This window comes from Chlorocebus sabaeus, chromosome 21 (assembly GCF_047675955.1).
Source record: "Chlorocebus sabaeus isolate Y175 chromosome 21, mChlSab1.0.hap1, whole genome shotgun sequence".
NCBI classification, from domain to species: Eukaryota; Metazoa; Chordata; class Mammalia; order Primates; family Cercopithecidae; genus Chlorocebus; species Chlorocebus sabaeus.
The window spans coordinates 17,481,544-17,507,504 of record NC_132924.1 but is presented as its reverse complement, the minus strand read 5'-3'; the positions used below and the strand labels follow the sequence as shown (position 1 = coordinate 17,507,504).

The 25,961-nt window shown below is 49.2% G+C and overlaps 1 protein-coding gene across 15 annotated transcripts in view; it reads right to left on the bottom strand.

The window, feature by feature from the left end:
- The window catches only part of CAMK2B (calcium/calmodulin dependent protein kinase II beta), a 110,343-nt gene extending 84,904 nt beyond the window's left edge, over positions 1-25,439 (bottom strand). For 4 of the 15 annotated variants that reach the window (XM_007981449.3, XM_007981451.3, XM_007981453.3 and 1 more), the window contains exon 1: positions 25,201-25,439. In XM_007981449.3, coding sequence (XP_007979640.1) covers positions 25,201-25,265 — 65 coding nt within the window. In that variant the 5' untranslated portion in view covers positions 25,266-25,439. The remainder of the gene's footprint in view (positions 1-25,200) is intronic. The other 11 variants (XM_073008899.1, XM_073008902.1, XM_073008901.1 and 8 more) reach the window with 9 other exon arrangements.
- Positions 25,440-25,961: the final 522 nt, after the last annotated feature.

Below are 25,961 nucleotides of genomic sequence, written 5' to 3'. Positions count from 1 at the left end.
CATGATTATTTCTTTCATGGATAAAGAATGGACTCTTTAATGGTAAATTATACATAATGTATAATTTTGTTTTACCATAATTTAAAAAAGTAAATGGAGAAAGGTGTAGCATGCTAACAATAATTAAAATAAAGCTGGAGTAACTTTATGTATATATGTGTGTGTGTGTGTATGTGTAGTTGTTCAGACAGGGTCTCACTCTGTCACAATCATGGCTCACTGTGCCTCTACCTTCCAGGCTCAAGAAATCCTCCTCTCTCAGTCTCCCAAGTTGATGGGACTACAGGCATGTGCCACCATGGCTGGCTAATTTTTTAAATTTTTTGTAGAGATAGGGTCTTGCTATGCTCCCTAGACTGGTCTCAAACTCCTAGATTCAAGCATTCCTCTCACTTTAGCCTCCTAAGGTGCTGGGATTACAGGTGTAAGCCACCACGCCCAGCTATATATAGTAGAGACAGGGTGTTGCCATGGTGCCCAAGCTGGTCTTGAACTCCTAGGCTCAAGTGATTCTCCCAGTTGGACCTCCTAAAGTGCTGTGATTACACACAGGAGCCACTGCACCCACCTAGGAGTAACTATATTGATATCAGAAAAAAAAAAACAAACAGATTTTACAACAAGGGAAATTATTGGGAATAAAGAAGAGCACTACATAATAATAAAGGGGTCAGTTTTCTAAGATGATATGCAGTCCTAAACATGTGCGTACCTAACACAGAGCATCAAAATATGTGAGGCAAAAACTGATGGAACTGTAAGGATAAAAAGAGGATTCCACTATCATTGTTGGTGACTTCAACACAACTCTATCAGAAATGGACAGATCCAGCAGGCAGAAAATCAGTAAGGACATGATTGAACTCAACAGCTTCATCAATCAACTAGCTCTAATGGACATCTACAGACTACTTCATCCAACAACAGCAGAACACATTTTCTTCTCAAGCTCACATGGAACAATCACCAAGATAGACCGCATTTTGGGCCATAAACACATCCTCATACATTTAAAATAATAGTAATACAAAGTATGCTCTCAGACTGCAACGGAATTACATTAGAAATCAGTAACAGAAAGATAGCTGGAAAAGCCCAAAATACATGGAAACACCACACTTCTAAATGACACACAGACAAAAGAAAAAATGTCAAGGGAAATTTTAAAATATTTTGAACTAAATGAAAATACAACTTATCAAAATTTATAGAATGCAGCAAAGGTAGTCTTTATTATTTATTTATTTTTTAGGGACAAGGTCTCACTCTGTCATGCAGGCTGGAGTGCAGTGACACAATCATAGCCCACTGCAGTCTTGAACTCCTAGGCTCAAATGATCCTCCCGCCTCAGCCTCCTGAGTAGATAGGACTACAGGCACACACCACCATGCCCCGCGATTTGTTTGTTTGCTTGTTTGTTTGTTTAGAAACAGGATTTTGCTATGTTTCCCAGGCCAGTCTTGAACCAGGTGATACTCCCACCTTGTCCTCCCAAAGTACTGGGATTACGGGTGTAAGCCATAATACGGGTGCACCTGGTCAAAAGTAATTTTTAGAGGAAAATTTATAGCATCAAGTGCATACATTTTGAAAAGAAGAGGCCAGGCACAGTGGCTCACGCCTGTAATCCCAGCACTTTGGGAGGCCGAGGCGGGCGGATCACCTGAGGTCAGGAGTTCGAGACCAGCCTGGCCAACATGGTGAAACCCTGTCTCTACTAAAAATACAAAATCTAGCTGGGCGTGGTGGTGCATGCCTGTAATCCCAGCTACTTAGGAGACTGAGGCATGAGAATCGCTTGAACCAGGAAGTCGGAAGTTGCAATGAGCCGAGATTGCGTCACTGCATTCCAGCCTGGTGACAGAGCCAGACTCTGTCTCAAAAAAAAAAAAAAAAGAAAAGAAGAAAAGAAAAATCTAAAATCAGTAATTTAAGCTTCCACCTTAAGAAACCAGAAAAAGAAAGGCAAATTAAATCCAAAGTAAGCAGAAAAAAAGAATAAAAACTAGAGCACAAATCAATGAATTGTGCAAACAAGAAATTGATACAGAAAATCAACAAAGTCAAAAGCTAGTTATTTGAGAAGATCAATAAAATTAGAAACCTGCTAATCAGGTTAACTAAGAAAAAAAGAGAAAAGAGGCAAATTACTAATACCAGAAATAAAAGTGGGGGCACCACCACAGATCCCATGGATATTAAAAGACTAATAGAGAAATACTATGAAAAACTCTATGGCCATAAATTTGATAGCCTAGATAATATGAACCAACTCCTTGAACGATACAATCCTCTAAGACTCACACAATGAGATATAGATAATATAATGTAAATAGGACTGAATCTCTAAAAGAAATTGAATGAGTGACTAATAATTTTCCAAAACAGAAAGCACCAGGCCCAGATTGGTTCATTGGCGAATTCTACCAAACATGTAAAGAAGAAATCATATCGATCTTCTAAAATCTCTTTTAGAAAATAGAAGCAGCAAGAATACTTGCTAATTCATTCCACGAGTATTAGCATTACCCTAATACTAAAACCAGACAAAGACATTATTTAAAGAAAAGAAATACACAGACCAAAATTTCACATGAACACAGATGCAAAAATTCTCAACAAAATATTACCAAATTGAATCCAACAATGTATAAAAAGAATTATGTATCATGATCATGCGGGATTTATCCCAGGTATCAATATTCAAAAATTATTTACTATAATCCAATGCGTCAACAGGGTAAAGAGGAAAAATCACACGACTATATCAATACATGCAAAAAAAGCATCTGACAAAAATCCAACACAGTTTCACGATTAAAAACTCTCAGCAAACTAGGAATACAGTGGAGCTTTCTAAACTTGATTTTTAAAAAATCTACAAAAGACCTACAGTTTATACCATACTTCATGGTGAGAAACTGGATACTTTCCACTAAGACTAGGAACAAACCAAGTATGTTCCCTTTCACCACTGCTATTCAACATCTTACTGGAAGTCCTAGCTAACATAATAAGGCAAGAAAGGGAAATAAAAGATACACTTCCTGGAAAGGAAGAAATAAAACTGCCTTTGTTCATAAATGATATGTCTATACAGAAAACCCCAAAGAATCAACCAAAAATTCCTGAAACTAATAAATGATTATAGCAAGGTTGCAGGATGCCAGGTTAATATATAAAAGCCATCTGCTTTCTCATATATCAGCAATGAAAGATTGGAACTGGAATTTTAAAACACAATACCATTTACATTTCATCCTCCAAAGTGAAATACTTAGGTATAAATCTAACAAAATATGTACAAGATCTATATGAGGACATTTACAAAACTCTGATGAAAAGTATCAAAGAAGAACTAAATAAATGCAGAAACAGCCCATGTTCATCAATAGGAAGATGAAATATTGTCAAATGTCAGTTTTTTCCCAAATTAATTTACCCATTCAATGCACTCACAATCAAATACCAGCAAGTTATTTTGCATATATCAACAAACTGATTCTAAAGTTTATATGGGGAGACAAAAGATACATAATACAATAACCAACACGATATTGAAGGAGAAGAGCAAAGTCTGAGGGTTGTGAATACCAGATAGAGAAAGGATAGCCTTACCAACAATGGTGCCAGAACAACTGGATATTCAGATGAAAAAAAATGAATCTAGACACAGATCTTACACCTTTCATAATAATTAACTTAAAATGGGTCATAGACCTAAATGTAAAATGCAAAACTTTAACACTTCTAAAAAATAACATAGAAAATCTGGATGACTTTGGGTTTGGTGATGATTTCTTAGACACAATGCCAAAAGCACAATTCATGAAAGAAAAAATGATAAATTTGACTTAAAAGTAAAAAGTTCTGTTCTGTGGAAGACACTTACGAGAATTAAAAGGGAAACAACCACAGACTCGGAGAAAATATCTACAAAACACCTATCTGATAAGACTGGTTTTCAAAATATACAAGAAACCCTTAAAATTCAACAATACAGAAACAACCAGTTTAAAAATGGGCAAAAGATCTGAAAAGATACTTCACCAAAGAAGACATATAGATAGAAAACAAGCATATGAAAATATGCTCGATATTATAAGTCATTAGGGAATTGCAAATAAAACAACAAAGAGCTATCACTATACACCTATTAGAATGGCCAAAATCTAGAACTCTGACACCACCAGATGATGGTAAGAATGTGGAGCAACAGGAATTCTCATTCATTGTTGGTACGAATGCAAAATGATACACCCACTTTGGAAGGGAGTTTGGTTGTTTCTTACAAAACTAAACATATTCTTTACCTTACACTCCAGCAATCACAATTCCTCGTACTTATGTCCACACAAAAACCTGCAAACGGATGTTTATTGCACCTTTATTCATGATTGTGAAAACTTGGAAGGAACCAAGATGTCCTCCAGTAAGCAAAGGAACAAACTGTGGTACATCCAGACAATGGAATATTATTCAGCTAAAAAGAAATGAACTATCAAGCTACACAAAGACAGCTTCCTCCTCCCCCTTAAGGAGGAAACTTAAGTGGCCATTGCTGAATAAAAGCAGCCAGTCTGAGAAGGCTACATACTGTATGAGTCCAACTGTATGACATGCTGGAAAAGGCAGAACAATGAAGACAGTCAAAAGACCAGTGGTTGGCAGGGGGTGGGTGGAGGGAGAGACAAATAGGTGGAGTACAGAGAAATGGGGGCAGGTGAAACTACTCTGTGTGATACTGTAATGACAGATACATGTCATTCTACATTTGTCCAAGCCCATATAACATACAATAGCAAGAGCAAACCCTAATGTAAGCTATGGGCTTTAGTTAATAATATATTAATATTGGTCCATCATTGTAATAAGTGTGCCAAACTAATGCCAGATGTTAACAACAGGGGTGGGGAACGGTGAAGGGGAATATAGGAACTCTATACTTTCAATCCAGTTTTTCCATACAGATAAAACTGCTCTAAAAATGAAGCCCATTAATTTCTTTTTCACTGTAAAGAGAAAAAAATGTATCTTTAAAACACCAGGATAGAGCAGGACTTTTTAAAATCACAGGCAGAAGGAAAATGCCTATATATTTGCCATAGAGTGAAATTTCAAAACTTCACTGTGACCAGAGACCCTGAACAACATTAGGAAAAGGTGTTTCAGGGACTCTAAAGTCTTCCCCTGGAGCTGTCACCATCCCGGGAGACATCCTGACTGTAACACCCACTTACGCATGGTCCTCTCAGTGTACAAGGGTTCCCTCCAGGGCTCTCAGGCCACAGTGAAAGATGGGGCTATGCTCCCCATGTCACAGGCAGGGACAGGCACCAAATGCTTTGCTGAGACCATGACAGCATGGATGTGGAGGTGGGATCAAACCTCCCCTAGCCGGGCACAGTGGCTCATGCCTATAATCCCAGCACTTTGGGAGGCCAAGGTGGGAGGATCACTTGAGCCCAGGAGTTGAAGGTTACAGTGAGTTATGATGCATCCCTGCACTCCAGACTGGGTGGCAGAGCAAGATCCAGTCTCAAAAACAAAACAAAATGAAACAAAAAATTCCCAACCCCCCCCTACCACCAACCTCTTGCCACCCTGCACAGGTCCCCTGAGGTGCCCTGCGCTGGCTCAAAAAGAGTCTCCTGGGGAGATGGACGGTGCACTCCTGTAAGGTGGGGGAGGTGGGAGCAAGAGGAGAATGAATCACAGGACTCAAGCCAAGCAGAGCCCTGGGAATGGGAAGAAGCAGGGCTGGGATTTGGCAGCAGGACCAAGACAGGGGCGAGAGGCCTTGGGTGCAGTCTTGGCTCACTCCATCACTCGGTCATGCTGGCTGCGCCAAGGCAGAGGCAGTGGGCGTCGGAGACAGCTCTTCCAGCTGGAGAACAGACTTTCACATTTTCTGGATTCTTGCGAGCCAGCTGATGTCATGTTGTTAGCTTGACACTGGCCATGACGGGCATCTTCACACCACAGAAATGGGCAAACACCACCGACCAGGGACCCCACCCCCCGTTAAACATTGACCAGGGCACCACTTGAGAGGGGAGATGATGTGGCCGCCCTCTATATACCCCAAATACCCAGAGGGAGAGGGGCCGAGGGGCAGGGAGGGAGGAGAACCTGACAGGCCAGAGACCACCTAGGGGCTGAAATTATACACTTTCCATGGGAGCAAGAGAGGAGAGGGGGTGAGCACCCTTCCCAAGGAGAGGGCCCACAAGGGAGCCAGTCTGAGTGGGGGTTCTGAAAGCCACGGTGGGCTGGGCTGGGATCCCCGCAAATCCAGCCTGTCCTGTGTAGCCTCAGTGGGAAGTTCCCCCTTCCCGGGAGGGTCTGGGACTTCTGCTCATTCTGTATCAGCATCCATCTCTCTCTTTCGCTTCTCTGTTCTCTGAGGTGAACCATATTCTCCAGAAATCTTCAGCAACAGATGCCTTCCTTTAGCAACCCCACAGGAGCTGTGCCCCAGAGCAATGGCCAGGACCCCAGTGGGGGGGTCTGCATTAAGCAAAGAGCAAAATAAATAGAGATGAAGACAGGAGGGAGGACCACCCAGGAACACCTGTAGCCCACTGTGCCCATGCTCTTCCAGCACACTAGGGGAGGCCTGCAGGTCAGGCCTGGCCTCTAGGGTGGAGAGGTCCAGCCTGTCTCTTAGCCCTGGACCTGGCCTTGAAGCATGTGGTGGATTCTGCAGATAACGCACAAGGGTTGCTGGAGAACTATCACTCAATCTGGCCATGCTAGGTCCAGTGAGCAGGAAGAGGGTGTGGGCAAGAGGAAGAGGTGTGAGCAGGGGGAGGAGTGTGCAGGCAGGAGGAGGAGGGTGTGAGCAGGGGAAGGAGGGTGCGGGCAGGGAAGGAGGGTGCGGGCAGGGGAGGAGGGTGTGAGTAGGGGGAGGAAGGTGTGGATGGGGGAGGAGAGTGTGAGGAGGAGGAGAGGGTGTGAGCAGGGGGAGGAGTGTGTGGGCAGTGGGAGGAGGGTGTGAGTAGGATGAGGAGGGTGTGAGTAGGGGGAGGAAGGTGTGAGCAGGGAAGGAGGGTGTGAGCAGGGGGAGGAGGGTGTGAGTAGGAGGAGGGTTTGAGAATGGGGAAGGTGTGAGCAGGGGGAAGAGGGTGTGAGCAGAGGCAGTAGGGTGTGAGTAGGGGGAGAAGGGTGTGAGAAGGGGGAGAAGGGTGTGAGTGGGGGAGGAGGGTGTGAGCAGTACGAAGAGGGGTGAGCAGGGGGAGGAATGAGTGAGCAGGGGGAGGAGGGTGTGAGCAGAGAGAGGAGGGTGTGAACAGGGGAGGAAGGTGCGAGGAGGAGGAGAAAGGTGTGAGTGGGGGCGGAGGGTGTGAACAGAGAGAGGAGGGGGTGAGCAGGGGGAGGAGGGTGTGAGCAGGGGGAGGAGAGGGTGAGCAGGGGGAGGAGGGTGTGAGCAGGGGGAGGAGAGGGTGAGTGGGGGAGGAGGGTGTGAGCAGGAGGAGGAGGGTGTGAACAGGGGAGGGTGTGTGAAGAGAGTTTGAGGGGGCTCAGCATGGGGCCTCCTGTGTCATCAGCACCATCTGGCCCCTGGCACTGGGAATGGTCTGCCAGGGTTCACTGCATCTTTGGAATTCCTCCTCTGCCCACATGGAGAGGCCATCATGCACAGCAAGGGCCAACCCACTCCCCGGGATGAGGCCACGGTTCCTGTGTCCTAGGGCCTTGGTCTTGTCCTCATGAGAGGAGCTGAGCTACAGTCTGGAGGAGGTGGCCCATTAGCCTAGGGCCGCCTGGAAGGAGCCTGTGGGAACTTTAAGGGGAACTCTGAGAGCTGACCCTTGTTGAATTTGTTTTCCTGTTTTTACCCACTGAAGCTTTCATTTATTTTTCTGTGAGCTGTTGATGCTTATATCTGTCATTCACACTTCAATTGGAGTTTTGGCCATTTTCTTTTTTAAAACTGGGGGGTCTCATTCTGCCACCCAGGCTGGAGAACAGTGGTGTGAATGCAGCTCACTGCAGCGTCAGTCTCCTAGCCTAAGTGATCCTCCCACCTGGGCCTCCCAAAGTGCTGGGATTCCAGGCCTTATTGACCTATAGGAGCTCTTTCCATATTAGGGAAACCACCCATTCACCTCACGTAGCCCAAATGCTGGAAGGGCTTGCTGTGGCCTCACCCACACAGGATGTGCCCAGGAGGCATGGGGCAGGCATGTTCTTGTTCTGTCCCCTAACGTGAACACCTTAAGCACAGGGCATGTCTCTTCTCCTCTTTGCCCCTAGAATCCAGATGTGCGGAGGGCTAATTGCCGGGGCTGCCATCCCGACTCTCACCTGAGAAATTCCAGGGACAAGCTGAGCTGCAGGATGAAAGAAGTGCCCACGGTAGGTGGAACCAAGATGCCAGATAGGAAGGCCCAGGTGGCTGGCGGAGGAGAGACAAGGCCTGCCCCACGCCTGTGTGTGGTGGCGCCCAGCATGGTGCCCTGCTCCTGGGTCCCCAATCCCAGCCCCCAGCTCGCATCGCATGTCCCCCTCCTCTCCTCACCGCTTGCCTTCCCTGCTCGGGGGCTGCTGGCCCTCCTCCTGTGCATCCCCCCACTTCCTTGGACATCCCCTTCAGAACCACACTGCTTGCTGCCCTCTCTGAGCTGGATCCACAGGGACACCCAGAGGGCAGGGCAAGGTTCCCCCAACGTGTCTACTTTGGGAGGATGAAGGCAGGAGTGACACTACAGAGAGGGGGAGGTGTGGGGCCTCCAGCTCCCACCTTGTCTGGAGGGCAAGGCCCCATCCTGCTCAGGGAATGCAGGTGACCACTAGCCCCAAGACCAGCTATGGGGCACAGAGAAGGCGCTTTGCCCAGCAGCAGGTCTCACACATCAGGTGGTGTGTGAGCCTCTCGTCTCTCCTCACGAAACCAGAGCCTGAGCAGCCCATCCCTCTCCGGGGCCTCTGTCCATGGCCAGCCTGCCCTTTACCGCCTGCCAGCCGGAAGGCCCAGAAGGGTCTAGCAAAGGCAGGGAGGGAACAGAGTTGCGGTGACCAGCCTGCCTTGGCTTAGCCCTGTCTGGGGAGTTGTGTCCTCAGGTCTGGGTGGGTTGACACGTACCCCAGAGCCCTGCCCAGCACAGACCGCCTGGCCCAGTAGGCTCCCACCACCAACGCAGATTCCACAAACCACAGCAGCTGTGCTGTGCACTGTCCCGGAGGAATGGGTAGGCACCAGGTCACGCCCCAGAGAGGACAGAGGGGTCTCACCACAGCCAGGCTGGTGCTCCTCCCTGCAGGCGGCTGGGACAAGGGGCAGTTCACAGCTGCCCAGCTGAAGCCGGGCTCTGGGGCCAGGGTCAGCCTACCCACAGGGGGCCCAGGCCACCTGCGCCCCTGGCCTGACGGGAGAAGGGACACAGACGGCCGCTCTAAGGCCACCGAGCTCTCAGGACTGCCCGAGCACCCGAGCTCCGAGCCAGCAGGAGAAGGAGGGCTGGGCTGCGCCTCCAGCCTCTAGGCCCACCCTTGCTGCGCCCCCATCTCCCTCCTGCACGTCCAGGGGCTGCCCTGGACCACATCGGGGTCTCCAGCTCCGTCGCGCCCCTAAGCACAGGGCATGGGGAGGGCCCTCGGGAAGGACGGGCAGAAGAGGTCCCCATCTGAGGAGTCCTCTGACCCCAGAGCGCGGGCGTGGGCTGGGGTGCAGTGGGGTCGGGACTCTGCGCCCGCGGCGTCCCAGCTGTATAATGGACACAGCCACCTTGCCCGGGCAGGCGCGCTCGCGGGGAAGCAGTCAGTCCCTCACCCCAGTAGTGGGACCTGGGTGGATACAAAAGCCAGCGACACCAGCCCATTCGGAAGAAACTGGGGACGAGAGAGATTCCGACGCCAGCACCCTAGGGGCCTCACTGGGCGTCCGCGCAGCCTCTGACCCTTCAAAGGCGGCGCTTCAGAGCAGGTCACGCCCCTCCTGGAGCGGCGGCCCGCTGGAAGTCACCGCGCGGGAGCAAGAGTAGAAGCTCAGGCTCCGGAATGACTCTCGCCAGAGCCAGGCCGAGGCCGCGCGGCTCGCGAAGGACGCACGGGAAGAGCCTTTCCGCCGGCTGAGCGGTGGGCGCCACCGTCAGGGACCCCGGGCTCACCACGGCACGCGCGGAACCGCACGGGGTCCACGCATGATAGCCGAGACCGGACTGGGGCGGGGGCGCTTTGGGACTTAGGATAGCTTTGTGTCCCCTTGCTTCTTTTTTCCTGCAAGCTGCGCATCAATTAAAGTACTCAGGGTTTTGTCTGGTTTCAGATCAATCAGATTTCATCCTTCGAAAGTTTTATTCTCAAGGAATGCAAAAGGATTTTGGAAGCTTAGAAATGTCCACGTAATCAGACTGTGCGGCACCTGCACATGGGAGAGGTGAGCTGTGGGGCAAGTCTCAGAAGAAAGAAATGGGGCTTTCATAGAACCAGTTTCTGGGGCCAGAAGGGACCCGAGAGAGTCAAATGACCCAACCCTTCTGGTTCATAAGTGGGGAGGCTGAAACTCAGAGAGTTATATGGCAGCCCAAGGCCACACAACCCAGTGGCTATGTCATGCGCAGTGGGAGGGGGTCATGTATTATGTCCTTTAAAAATGTCCTTTGTACACCCGCATTCATAGCAGCATTATTCACAACAGCCAAGAGGCAGGAGCAACCTCTGTCTGTCGACAGATGAGCAAAATGCACACAATGGAATATTATTCAGCCTTAAAAAGTAAGGAAATGCTGACACAGGCTACAACATGGGTAAAACTTGAGGACATTATGCTTATTGAAACAAGGACAAGCACTGTCTGATTCCACTTATATGAGGTCCCTAAAGTTGTCAAATTCATAGAGGCAGACAGCAGAATGGTGGGTGCCAGGGTGAGGGAGGGGAATGGGGAGTCGGGGTTTAATGGGGACATTTTCACTTGGGGAAGATGAAAACGTTCTGGAGATGGGTGGTGGTAATAGTTGCACAACAATGTAAACACACTTACTGCCACTGAACTGTACACTTAAAAATGGTGAAGACAGTAAATTTTTCTGTTATGTATATTTTACCTTAATAAAATAATGTCCTGGTATGGTATGTAGTCATTATCTCTGAGGAATCATTAAGAAATAATGACAGAAACTGGTACTTGCAATGCTGTCTTTAACATCTGGTTTTCATTTTTATTATTTTTTTACTTTTTTGAGACAGTCTCATTCTGTTGCCCAGGCTGGAGTGCAATGACGTGATCTCGGCTCACTGCAACCTCCACAACCCCCTGGTTCAAGTGATTCTCCTGCCTCAGCCTCCTGAGTAGCAGGGATTACAGGCACGTGCCACCACGCTCGGCTCATTTTTGTATTTTTAGTAGACATGGGGTTTCACCATGTTGGCCAGGCTAGTCTCGAACTCCTGACCTCAAATGATCTGCCCACCTCAGCCTCCTGAAGTGCTGGGATTATAGGAGTGAGCCACCGCACTCAGCCAAAATCTGGTTTTAAGAAGAACTCCTTTATTACCATGTGGCAAATCAAATTCTTAACCTCTAGTAACAAACAAGAAAAACTCAGAGAAAAGAATCCCTAAGAATTCCAGACAGTAAACCATAAACTAAAAGCAATGCGTGGCTGTGAGGCAGGCAGGACTGTTGTGCCCCAGCACGTGCCCCTGAGGCTGGCCCCGGGCGCTTGCAACCCTCACTTAGGTCTCCCCCAGCCCCAGCCCCAGGTACCCAGATGGGCTGTCCTGCCCCTGCGAGCACCGCACCCTGGCTCTGCAGTTCTGAGCTGTGTCATCCTTCACACAGGCCCCCCACCACCCCAGCTCCAGGCCTCGGGGACAACAGTGGGAAACCAGAGGCCTTCGGGCCTGTGTCTCTGCTCCCACCTGCAGATGGGACAAGGGGAAGGGGTGTGTGATTGGCTCTGCCCTACCCCCACTCTGGACAGGGAAGGGCAGCTGCATGGCTGGCTCCCTGCACCATGGACTGACCCTCACGACGCTCCAAGAGGTGACCCTTCTCCTGCCCAGGGTCATACAATGGGGCCCAAATGAGGCACAGGCCCATCCTCACCAGGGAGTCACACCTGCTGGAGACTTTCCCTTGCCACATCACTGTTCCCATAGCCCAGAGCGGGAAACTGAGCCCCAGTGTATGCTTCCTGCTGGTGATGCCCCCGTGGGTGACCAAGGCTGGGAAGAGCCCCAGATTTACCCCAGGGCAGTGAGGCCACAGAAACAGCTCAGGAGTCACAGGGAGGCTGTGCTCTGGTCCATCCACACTTCAGAGCCTCCATCCTCAGTGCCAGAAAGTGGAGGTGAGTGGAATTTAAAATGACAACTCTATTCCAGCATCCTCAGCCCACGGTGTGGGAAATAGCTCAGCCAGGTGTCAGTGGTGGTGGGGGGAGGTGGTGGCAAAGACCCAGAAGCCCAGAAGTGCCTGTGACACTCTCAGGGGCTGCAGAGCCCCAGAACAGCCTTCAGAGCTAGGGACGAGCTACTGAGGACCTGGGAGGGCAGGAGAAGGAGGGCCCCCCAAAAGACAGGATCCTTTAAGTGAAAGAAAGGAGAGGGAGGAAGAGGGACGGAAGGAGGGGAGGACGATGAGGCTGGAGAAAGAAACAGCCCCAGGTCCTGCCCGGGAAGGGTGCCCCATAAAGTGAGGGGAGTGCCCAGTGACCATCGTCACCACACTAGGAAGAGCCTGGAAAAGACCAGGAAGCAAAAGAGGGAGGAAAAGCGGAAACATGAAGTGAGAAAAAGAGGGAGAGAAACAGAAAGAAAGAAAGAGTAACACCTCCCGCAAGACAGGCCGTCCTGGGTTGGAGGTCATGTGGACAATTGGTCAAGATAAGAATTTGTGAATGTCAATCAGAGAATAAAAATGTAAGAATAAAATGAATCTGGCCTCAGGCATGCAGAGGAATTGTGAAAAGCACCAAAATCACAGCTTTTCTCAGGGTTTTTGACTGGGAGGGGTGTTCTCCGTCAGTCCCTGGGGCTGTTATGATGAAAGGATGGGGTTGGGGTGGCGGTGGACAGTGGGACTAGGACAGCTGGGTCCCCAACTCTGTTGAAGGAGGAGCACAGGCTTGGCCACATTAATTTCCAGGGAGACAGCAGGACCCTCGGGGCTGGTGCGCTTCCTCAGCAGCGGCCTTGTGACCACACATGGTGCCTCAGAAGTCCCACACTGCAATGGAAGTCATCCTGCTGCTGTGAGTCCCCCACAAGGACTTGAGGGGCCTAGGCTTTCTCTGAGGAAGGAAAGAGGGCACAGGCGGAGGGGACCCCTGAGGCCCACTTCACACTGCAGTAATGAGAGGCTACAGCCCCAGCCTTGCTACAAAGCCCTGGCCTGGAGTTTCTGATGGGACATTCCCAAAGGCCACTCAGGAAACAAGCAAAATAGAGTCCCAGAATGTGAGGCTGTGGGGGCAAAGTTCGGAAGCCAGGGCACCTACGGGGTTCCTAGTTGCAGTGGAACCCTCAGTCACACAGCCCTGAAAGTAAGGTGGTGCAGATCGCATCTTCCCCGTGCTGGTCTCTGGAAAGGGTCACCCAATGTGTCATGTGTCTCTGAACTCCAGGTCAGAACCCGCCCCAGGCCGGACTCATGTGAGGGCTCACAGGTTCCTGGATCTTCCCGGGCCAGCAGGAGCCTGGCCCTCCCCAGTGCCTGTGGCCTGAGCTCACATCAGGCACAGGCCCAGAGGGCTGGCTAAGTTTAGAGATGCTGTCATCCAGCACCAGTCAGATGCCCGAGTGACAAGGCTTCTTCTCACTGTTTTTTGTTTGCGAAGACACTTCACAGCAGAGGCTGGTTCAAAGGAGGTGGCCTGGCCAAAGCCGCATTTCTGCTGGGGTCCTGAAATTTAGGGGAGGCCGCCAACCATGAGCTGGGCATTGGCAGTCACTTTAATTTCGAAGCTTACTTCTCAGCAATGTGAAAGCTGAGATCCAGATGTGACAGCTTTTATTTTCTAAGTAGGTTTTATCTCTTTGACATCTTTATTGAGATTTAATTCATATACCAAACAATTCACCAATTTAGAGTATATAATTCAGTGGTTTTAAATATATTGAGAGTTGCACATCCATTACCACAATCTAAGTTTACAACATTTTCATCACATCAGAACTAAACTTCTGTCCATTAGCAGTCACTGCCCATCCTCTTTCCATCCATCCTCCTTCCAGTTTCTGTCCTACAGGTTTGCCTTTTCTGGACATTTCATAAAAAGGGAATTAAACAACATGTGGCCTTTTGTGACTGGCTTCTTGCACTGAGCATGATGTTTTTAAGGTTCATCCACATTTTAGCATGTGTCAGTGCTTATTAGTATTTCACTGCTTTTTATGCCTGAATAATATTCCACTGTATGGATATAACACATTTTCCTCATCCATTCATTAGCTGGTGGACATCTGAGCTGTTTCTACTTTTTAGCTATTATGGATAATGCTGCTATGAACCAGTTTTTGAGTGGACATATGTTTTCATATCTCTTGGGTATATACCTAGGAATAGAACATTTTGAGGACCCACAATTTCCCTAGTAGCTGTGCCATTTTACATCCTCACCAGCAATGAATGGGCATTCCAACTTCACGTCCTCACCAACACTTGCTATTATCTGTCTTTTTGATAATAGTCATCCTAGTAAGAGTGAAATGGCATCTCATGATGGTTTTGAATTGCATTTCCATAATGATGCCAAAATCTTTTCATGTGCTGTGGGCCATTTGTTACCTATTTTAGAGAAATGTCTAAGTCCTTTGCCCAGTTTTTAATTAGGTTGTTTCTTCTACTGTCAGGTAGTAAAAGTTCTTAAAGTATTCTGAATACAAATTCCTTACCAGACACATGATTTGCAAATATTTTCTCCCATTCTATGAGCTACTCTATTCCACTTTCTCAATGGTGTCCTTTGAATACAAAAGTTTTCACTGTTAATGAAGCCCAACAGTAAAACTATTTTTCTTTTGTGTTTATGCTTTTGGTGTCATATCTAAAAAACCATTGCCTAATACAAAGTTGCAAAGATTTGCTCTTATGTTTTCTTCTAAGAGTTTTATGATTTTAGTTCCTACATTTAGATCTATTATTTATTTTGAAATAATTTTTGTATATGGTGTCAAGTACAGCTCCAACTTTGTTCTTCTGCATGTGGATACTCAATTGTTCATTTGTTGAATGGACCATTATTCTTCTCCATTGGAATTGTCTTGGCACCCTTGTAAAACATCAGCTGACCACAGATGTATGGATTTATTCTACACTCTCAATCCTATTTCACTAATCTATGTATTTATCCTTATGCCAATACCACACTGTCTTGATTGCTGTAACTGTGTAGTTAGTTTTGAAATCAGAACCTGTGAGTCCCTCCAACTTTGTTCTTCTTTTTCAAGATTGTTTTAGTTATTTTGGTTCTCTTATATTCCTATGTGAATTTTAGGGCCAGGTTGTCAATTTTTACAAAAAATGCAGCTGCAATTTTCATAGCAAAAATGTAGGTCGATTTGGAGTATACTACTATTTAACAATATTAAATCTTCCAATTCATGAACATGGGATGTCTTTCCATTAATTTAGGTCTTCTTTACTTTCTCTCAACAGTGGTTTGTGGTTTTCAATGTACAAGTCTTATACTTCTTTTATTAAATTTAGTATTATTTTATTTTTAGATGCTATTGTAAATTGTTTTTCCTAATTTTATTTTGTTATTTTAAACTTCTAGTATAGTGAAATACAATGGATTTTTGTATATTGGTCTTACGTCTTGCAACTTTGCTAAATTCATTTTTTAGTTCTAATAGTTTTTAAAATGGATTTCTTAGGATTTTCTGTATACAAAAGCATGTAATCTGAAAAGAGAGGTAGCTACAACTATTTATTTCCAATCTGGAAGCCTTTTATCTCTTTTTCTTGCCAAATTGCCCTGGCTAAAATCTCCTATACCATGTTACCTAGAAATGGAAAGAGCAGATACATTCAGTTTTCCAGTTTTCCACCATTAAATATGAGGTTAGCTGTGGATTTTTCATAAATGTCTTTTATCAAGTTAAGGAAGTTCCTTTCTACTTGTCGTTTGTTGAGTTTTTATCATGAAAGAGTATTGGTTTTTGTTAAATGCTTTTTCTGCATCTATTGAAATGGTTCGTATAGTTTCTATGTTTGTTCTATCAACATGATGCATTATATAGATTGATTTTTGTATGCTGAATGAACCTTTCATTCTTGGGATACATCCTACTTGTTCCTAATGTATACATAATCCTTTTTATATGTTGCTAGATTTATTTTGCTAGTGTTTTGTTGAGGATATTTCATCTGCATTCATAAGTGACAACAGTCTGTAGTTTTGTGATATCTTTGGTTTTGGTATTAGGGTATTGCCGGCTTCACATAATGAATTGGAAAGAATTTCCTCCTCTTCTACTTTTTGGGAGTGCTTGTAAAAGACTGGCATTAATTCTTCTTTAAATGTTTGGTAGGATTTACTAGTGAAGTTATCTGAGCCTGAGCTTTCCTTTGTGGGAAAATTTTAAATTACTAAGTCAATCTCTACTTGTTATAGGTCTATTCAGATTTTCTATTTCTTCTTGAGTCAGTTTCAGTAGTTTGTGTCTTTCTAAGTATTTGTCCATTTCATCCAGGTTATCTAACTTGAGGGCACATAATTATTCATAGTTATTTCCTCATAATTTTTTTCTGTAAGGTTGGCAGTAAGGTCCCCTATGTCATTCCTGATTTTAGCAATTGGAATCTTCTTTTTTCTTGGCTTTACCATCCTTTTTATAATGGTAACTTTCCTCCTAACTGGCACTCCTGAGTCTTCTTAATTATTCCCAGAGGTATTAATCACCTTCTGCCCTATCATATAATTTGTTTATATTGCCTGCCTCTATTCAGCAATATATAAGTTCCCCAAGGGCAGGCATCCTTGACTTCTTTGTTCACTACTGTTTTCCAAGCACCTATGGCACATGGTAAGTACAGTCAACCAGACTTGCTGAATAAATGAATAAGTCTTCAGGACAGCAAAAGAAATCGGGAACAGACAAAGACAACTATGACTGTAACTATTATCCTTAAAAGAAACCAGGAAAAATGAAAAACAAGCAAACAAAAAACAGTGATTTTGAAGCTCTGGCCCTGTGTTGTCCAATATTGTGGTCACTGTCACCATGTAGACATAAGAACCTGGTCCAAACTGAGATGTGCCATAAGGGTAAAATACACACCAGGTTTCAAGACATAATACAAAAAGGAATGCAAAATAGCTTAATAATTTTTGTTTTGATTACATGTTGAAATAATTTTTTTTTTTTGTACAGATGGGGTTTTGCCATGTTGCCCATGGTCTCTAACTCCTGGGCTCAAGTGATCCACCCACCTTGGCCTCCCAAAGTGCTGGGATTACAGGTGCGAGCCACTGCACCAGGGCTCTGAAATGATATTTTGGATATAAGGTTAAATAAATATATTATTAAAGTTCCTTTCACCTGTTTCTTTTTTCTTTAAGTACTAGAAAGTTTTAAATCACACACGGCTCACCTTTGTATCACATTTTATCTCTTCTGGACCATGGTGCTCTCGACAACTTGGGTAGGGTGGGTGGTGGGGTAGTAACGTCATTGTGAATGTAGAAAAAATGAAGGTAAACTTCAAATCCGTGCTTAGGTGGGCTCTGAAAGAACCAAGGGTTGTACGAAGGAGTGTGGGCTTAGGCAAGTGTCTGGCCTCAGGTGCAGACTCCTCTGCAGAGTCTAGGTTTGTAATGCCCATTGGAACCACCTGGGAGCTTTTAAAAAAATGCTGACACCCCATTTCCCTAGTGTCTGGTTAAATGCGATGGGGCCTGAACACTCCTCAGGTGCTTCCCATGTGTGGTCGGGGCTGAGAACCATCCCCTGGTCATCTTCCTCGGGAGGGCCTGCTCCTAACCAGACTCATACTCTTTGCCCAGAAAGCCCCTAATGAATGGCCTGGATCAAATCCACAGATGCTGAGAATCAGACAGCACCTCAACAAACAAGAAGTCATGCGAACAACTTCATTAAGAAATGAGCTAAAGGTTGCAAGCCTCTTGGAGTCAAGCTCCATGGCAGACATATAAGTGCTGACAGCCCTGCTACTGCATTTCACCAGGTGACAAGACTGTCTACCCAGACTGGATATCAGAATACACCCCCAAGACCTACCTGCAGAGCCACCCAATACCTCTTATAAGGCCCTCATCTTTGATAGGGTGGGTGCGCCACTGCTCTGGGAAGCAGTCCCAGGTGCAAGGCCTGAGTGACCCAGACCATTGCTGAGCCACTGTGGAGCACCTACTGTGTGCCAGGCACTGTTCTCGGCACTTGAATTCAGGGTGTGTTGGGTGACAGAAGCAGGGCTCCTCAGCTCCTTGCTGGAAACGGCACTCACTGGGATGTGCTTGACACCCAGAGGGCATTACAGCAGAAGGCATAACACCTGCTGCACTTCATTGTCAGGGCGACAGCAGCTCCTGCTCTCCAGGCTTCTCTTGCTGCTCACAAAGTGGGGAAACAAGGACTGTGGGTCCCAAATTCCGCCCCTGTACAAGTGTGCCATTATGCTTCCTCCCATAAAATCTTCTTAAATCTTTGCCTGGTTGTTGCCAATCTGTTCTAGAAATTCAACAAAAGCTTCTATCTGGCTTAACAAAGAATCATAACTTTAGTTATTTTTGGATAATTATGTCAATACAAAAAGAACTATGTCCACCAGGAACTGAGCCCTCAACAAGTGCCCCTCTAACCCAGGAGACAAAAGCCACCCAAAAGTTTGGCAGCTAGCAACACCACCTCTCTCTAACATAAAAGGATGTTTTCATTTTAGATAAATTCAAATTTTTCTATGAATAAAATATACATTTCTGTGTAATATGCCAATATGATAATTTTTTAAAAACCAAGTTGATACATAATGCATTTTTATGTTTCTATACTAGCAAAGTGACTTGCAGCTGTAAAAGATGCTTTAAAAATAATCAAATCAGATTCCATTTTTGTGGGGGAAGAGAGAATTAAATTTTTTGAAAATATATTTAAAATCTCCAGAAAGGCCACATTGCTTGCCTGGACCAGGGAGGTGGCATCACGGAACACAGGGAAATGGGAGTGTTCTTCCCAGGGACAGACATTGCACACTTCTCTCTACCTGGTCTCTTCTAGTAAATTACTGTTCAATTCTAGGGTGGCTCAATATAGACTCTTCAAGGCCAACGGAGCAAAAATGAGGGAAACATCCCTGTTAGAATTTTTAAGTAGAAGACACAAAACCTAAACATTGCATATCTCTCCCCTCTGCTCTTGAGGATTCCTAGAAAGGGGGGATAGGAAGATGGGAATAGGTCCTTCAGTTCTTTCAAGTGAGACCTGAGGCATCCTTAGTCCTGTGGCCTTTGACTTTGGCAGGAGTCCACTTGCACCCACCTCCACGGGCCCAGCCCCTGCAGCTGGTCGTGCTGAGAACACAGCTTTCCTTCACAACAGTTGGACCCTCCTAATAACCTTTCAGGCCCTGATTTTAAATATAGCATCCTATTATACCCCATCACACTTGCTAGAGGATGGGTCCCAATTTTTGGTTTAAAAAATGTGGCCAGCGCGTATGTAGACATTTCTCTGCTAAGAATTGGAAGGCACTTAGCTTTAAGAAAAGACTTACTGACACAGGGGGTCGTCATGAAAGTGTTGGGCAAACAGATTGCAGAATCACATATATGGTGATTCCATCTGTGTTTTGAAATCATACATATCTGCTATATATGTAGATGTGTATATATGTACACACACACATATATCCTCATACTGACATTAAAATTAAGAGGTCAAGACCTCTGGAGAGTGAGGGAACTTGAGTGTAAACAAGTCACATTTTACTGCATGTACTTCTGTATTACTTGGGTGTGTGTGTGTGTGTGTGTGTTTTACAAGATCACATTGCCCTGGTAATTTAATTAATAAAATAAAAATTTCCAGTCTTGTTGGTGTCATATGGAGTCAGAGTGTTGGTTGTCTTTGACGATGAAAGGAAATAACGTTTTCACAAAGGGGAACCTAGAGGTAGTGCCCTTGGTTTGGAAAAGCACAAATACATCATAGTGAGCAACCAGCCAAGGACAGGTACCCAAAAGCCTCAGGTCAGAGTAGACCACAAGCTGGCCATGAGTCAGCCAGTGGAGTTACAGCATTTTTGAAGCACAGAGTAGAGTAGGGTAATGAGCTTCCGAGAGGAGCAGAATATGGATTCAAATCCTGACCCTGTGTGACCTTTTCTGGGGAATGGGGCTTCTCTGTGCCTCAGCTACCTCTCCTGTAAACTTGGGATGATTACAATACCTACTTCACAGATCTAGCACGTTAATATAATAAGCACCATTTAAGCGCTAGCAACTGTTACCAGAAAAGAAAAGAGTCCTGGTAGCAAGCATGCAGATATATTCTTAGCTCTCAGCAAAGTAGGTTATGGTATAAAAATACCATTAAATAGTAACTAAACTAGCATCACCTTAATGCACATCTTGCCAGCAATCTCAGCATGTGCGACTTCTTTTTAAACTACCCTACATTAAGGAATCAAGACCAGGAGGACTCTTGCTGGCCTCCTGGGAGCCAGGCCGGAAGGCAGAGGCCCACCCAACTCACCCCTTCCCCACCTCAGGCCAGGCACTGGGGACACAGTCATGGGCAGAGGACCGGACCTCCGCCTCTCTGTGGGTAAGCTGTCCAGCACATCAGATGGAGCAAAGTGCCAGGGAGAAGACAAGTTGGGGGGGAGGGGCACGGAGGCGTAGGGAGGCAAAAGGGGAGGGGTGGAGGGCGTCTGGGACAGCCTGCGGAGCAGCCCAAGGGAGTAAGCTATGAGGGGTCAGGGGAAGAGGGGCAGCCTGGCCAAGGCCTCTGAGGCAGGGAGTGCCTGGTGTGCTCTGGGGAGGGAGAAAGCAAATACAATGATCCCTCCTCCTCCATTCCTCTCTTCCCTGGCAACCGGCTCAGAGCTTGGAGACTCAAAAATTGATTTTCTCTGAATTTCCTAAGTTTATCTATTAACTACCTAGCAGGCCATTCGCTGGTTCACAGTGTGCCTCTCGGCAGAAGGCATCCGCCAGCTGACAGTGATGCCCCCGCCAGCACTCAGGCCACACACGCCCCAGGATACAGCCTGCTCTCTGGCGACTGGGGTACCACTGGATGGAGTCAAGGACATATCAAGGTCAGTTTTGGGCCTATCTGAGGTTTAGTGGGAGAGGTGGAAAGGGTAGGAGATGCCCTGGACTGGAGTTCAGGGGCTCTTCTCGCTTCCTGGGCTTGGGCAAGTTGCCAGCCTTTCCTGAACTTCAGTTCTTTGTCTGTAAAATGGGGCTGGGGAGAAGGGCCTTTCTGGACAATTCGAATCAAATAAAATCAAACATTTAAAGTAATGTACACATTAGGTGTTGTTACAACATGGCCCACAAGCCCTAGCTGCCATCTCCCCCAGAAAAGGAGGGGCCCATGAACCCCTGAAATGATATCCAAAACCTCGTGGGAGATGCTTTTTTCTAGGGAGATCTCCATGTTTGAAAAGAGACAACTCCCCAAAAATGGAAGATTCATGAGGATGAATACAAAATGTGAGACCTCTTCCTACCCGACAAACGGTCGACACTGACAACTTGTCAACACTGACAACCTACCAACCCTAGGAATGGCAGCATCCAGGGGAAGGGGCGGCCCCCACACTGCTGTGCGAGTGGACACAGCAGGGAGAGTGGCGGCACCTACAGAGAGACAGGCGGACCCTCCTTGGCAGCCCCACTGCCAGGGACACACCTTAAAGAAACTCTCACACCTGCACCCCAGACGCACTCAGGGCCCTGGCCGTGACGGTGCTGGCCACAGTGTGCTGGTGACAGTGGAACACAGGAGACAACCTAGATTTCCGCTGGGAGAGGGGCAGGCAGGACAGAGTTCACACTACAGGTCGCCATGCAGGAGCCCGCAATTAAACACATCAACAAGCACAGGTGTCAACAAGACTGCTGAGTGAAAAGTACAAGTTCCAGGTTTTTTACATAAAGTTAAGAAAAACACCCACACAAAAGAATCCTCTATATTAGTGATGGATACTTATATCCATGTGTAAATGTACCCAAAAGAGCCTCGGAGGAAAAAGACGAAAGCAGTAGTTGGAAGAAAATGGGTTACTTAATATTTCTTTGTAATACTTCTTATAATTTTTTGTAAAAAAGGACTTAAAGCCAAAATGACAAAAGATTAACCATTTTCAATTCTGGGTAGAAGAGATACTATGTTCATTTTATTATTCCTGGGATTTTTCTGGATTTTTAAAGTTTATCGAATATAAAAAAATTAAAACTGCACTGCTGGCTGGGCCATGCCGGGCTGAGGGCTTCCCTGCCTTGCTCTGTAACTGCTCCCACATGGGCCACCAGGCTAGTGTCTGTGAGAACTGTCAGGCTGAGCAGGGAAGGGCACACACTCCCTATAGAACTGGGCAGGGCAGGGCCCCAGAAAGCGGCTCCTCTTGGCTGGCTGACCCTGCTGCCCAGGCCTCCGGGGAAGATTCGGGAGCAGAGACAGCAGAAAAGGATGGGGCAAGGGAGGGGAAAGGCCAGTGGCCTCGTCACACATGAGCAGCTGTGGGCCTGAGGCCAAGTCCTTCCTTTGGGCAGGGAGCTCAGTGAGACCTGACTGGGTGCCAGTGGCTGCAGCTTTAAATAAACTTGGACATGTCCACCTGAGGCCAGGAAGCAACACCAACTGTGCCCCGGGCAGGCACTGTCAACAACCAGCCAACATATCAACCAAGGGACCCCAGCGCTGCAAAAGGGCTGAGTGCCCACAACTGAGCCCTGGCCTCAGACATCCCCCTTGGGTGCCCTGCTCTGCCCTCCCCGCTCCCTGACCCACCTCTATGGCACGGCTGCACCCCCTAGGAATCAGTCCCTTCCCTACCCCAGAGCCGCCACAGCATGGCAGTGGCAGGCCTTTGGCGTCCCCAGGGACTCGGCGCCTAGCAGGGCTCCAGAAAGGTGCACTGCGCTGAGCTGCCAGCTCCTGGCTTGGGCATCTCCTCTTGTCCCAGGTCACGGGGTTCCCCTCGATGCCAGGATCCAATCCTCACCTCGCACTGCATGGCTCCCAGTGCTTTCGCTCAGGAGGCCACACTCCCTTCCAGCAGCGGCTCATTCTCCGGCTTCAGAGAGAAGCCCAGCAGTCTTAGCCCCACCTGGTCTCCACCTCTGGAGCCACCTCTCTCAACCTCCCCCAGGCAGCCCCAAAGACCTTCACTCCCCAGTGTGGGTGGCACTGGCCAGGACATCCAGCTGTGCTGGAACTGGAGGCTCAGTGGGGAGCTGGCCACCCTGACACTGCCGCTGGATGCAGGGAGGCTCGCAGCAAAGGGGAGCAGGAACAGCCAGAGTGAGCTGCAGGCTGAGGACACTGGGGTACATGGGAAGGTCTTGAAAGTGGCTTCTTTGGGGAAGACCAGGGACACCTGCTGTGAGGGCCTCTGTGCTTCTGGGCACAAGCAGAGAAGACAACAAGAAGGCCCCTGAGGAAAGACTGACTTCCCACTGCTGCTCTCTTCCTCCGAGAACCAGGCACATTAACTGCTACCCACCTGCCCTTCCAGCGGCCAGGACACCTCTGGAGGCCAAGAGGACAGGCAGGGGTAGATCTGTGCATCTGAGGGGTGAAGACGGGGGAGCCAGACACCCACTCAGGGATCCCCATGAAGGGGGCTGGCCCTGACCCCTCCCCCGAGGTCTCAGCTCTGGGGTGCTCTCCAGACCCATCCAAGGAAGGGTCCCCCAGCCGGCCTGGCCCCTCACCCCACCGATCCAGCATGGGCTTCTTGCACAGGGCTGAGCGCCACATCTCCACCCCCTACCCAAATCCTCTCCACACGTGCAGGGAGAAGTGGGGAATGAACACACCCCCACACTCCTCCAGCTCCGCACTCCACAATTATCAATGATCAGCGTCCCTCACCCACCACAAGGTTTCACCAGACACTTATTTAGTAAAGGAAAAAAAGGATCAGTGCTGGATGTGTAAGAGGAAATCTCGCCAGCACCGCCAGCGCCCCCACCGCCTGCACTGAAGGGACGGAGGAGGATGGGGGAGGACGGAGGAGGATGGGGCTCTGGCCCAGTCAGGCTGGAGATTCGGGAGTTCTGAAGCTAGCCCTGGGGATGCCAGGTGCAGCCACCTTGATTCTCAGACGGGAGACCCCAGGCCAGACAGGAGGCCCCTGAGGCGTTCCCCATCTCTGACCCCAGGGGCAAAGCCGGGTCTGGGGGACCCCAAACCAGACCTTCGCCCCACACTGCTCATACTGCTGAGCAGAGAACGGGAGCCACAGCACCTGTTCCCCGTGAGGTCCCAGTTCAAACAAACCTTCAAAGCCCCTTCCCCTTTAGAGTGCCCCCGCCAACGGTCCAAAATCCAGCCCCCACCCACCTCGATGACCCTGAAATTTGCAACCCAATCAGGATCTTAATCTCTCCCCCCTATCCCCATGACCTGATCCAGGCTCCCTGACCTCGTCCTCCCCACACCTCCAAATTCCTGTTTCCAGAAGAATCTGGGGGAAAATCCTCCAGAACCCAGATTCCCCAGGAGACCTACAGCAGAGGCTCTCCCACGCCGGCACCCCCCGCGCGGATGGGGCCACGCGCAGGAGCAGGCGCAAGCAGGTCCCGCCACCCCCGCCGCCTGCCGCTCGGGTGGGGGTGGGGACAGCGTGCCCGCGTCGGGGACGACCCTCTGGGGCCGCAGCCGACCCCTCCTGGCGCTCCAGGCCCGGCGGCCGCCCCCGCGCGCCCCTCCTCTCTGACCTCCCCGCCGCCAAATGCGTCACGTCTGCCGGGAGCTCCGGGGACACCTGCTGCCGCCCCCGCCGCGCCAAGTCGCGAGCCCAGAGCCCCGGCCCGGCAGCCGCGCTGGGCAGAGCTGGAGAGGGCCGCGCGCGCTGAGGTCCGGCGACCGGGCCCGGGGCCTGGGGCTCGGGGGTCGGGGCCGCGCGGGGCCGTGCGCTTGGGCCCGGAGCCCAGAGAAGCCGGCAGCGCGCGGGGCCGCAGTGCGCCCGGAGCCGGCGGCGCTGAGGGTCCCGGAGGTCCCGGCCCTCTGGGGTCCCCGGCCCAGCCCGCGCGTGCCGCAGCTCTTACTTGCCAATATCCTCGTAGAGCTGGTACTCGTCGGTGAAGCGGGTGCAGGTCACCGTGGTGGCCATGGCGGCGGCGGACGGGCTCGGCGTGCGCTCGGCTGCGCTCGGGCGGCGGCGACTTCGGCTCCCGCTCGCGGGCACGGCGGCGACACGGGCGCGGGCGCGGGAGACACCTCGGCTCGCGGCGCCAGGCGGGGGCCGGGCTGGGCTGCGCCTGGCGGCGAGCGCACGCGAGATCTGCTCGCTCCGTCCTCGCCAGGAGCGCGCCGCACACCTACGCGCGGGGAGGCGCGGGCGCCGCTGTCACCGCCGCCGCCGCCGCGCCCGCCCCGCCCGCCCGCCCGCCGCCCCCTGCACGCGCCTTCCCCGCGCCCTGCACACGCTGCTCCTGCACCCGCACCCGCACGGAACCCGCGCCCTGCATCTGCACACGCGCCCTGCACACACACCCGTGGCCCGCACCCGCAACGCACCTGCACCTGCACCTGCACACACACGCGCGCCCGCCTCCGCCCGCCTCCGCACCCCGCACACACACCCGCGCCCTGTACTGACGCCTTCATTCTGTACCCGCACCACGCCCGCACCTGGCGCACGCAAGCCACTTGCTGCTGGCGACCCCTCTCTCTCACATAACACAGAAGAGTGCACATAATGAACGCAGCCTCCTCTCTCCCTCAAAGGCCCAACTAGCCTGACAGCAGGAGGGGACTGGGGCCCACATGGAGGCCGAGGGCTCATGTGCTGCCCTCCACAGGACTC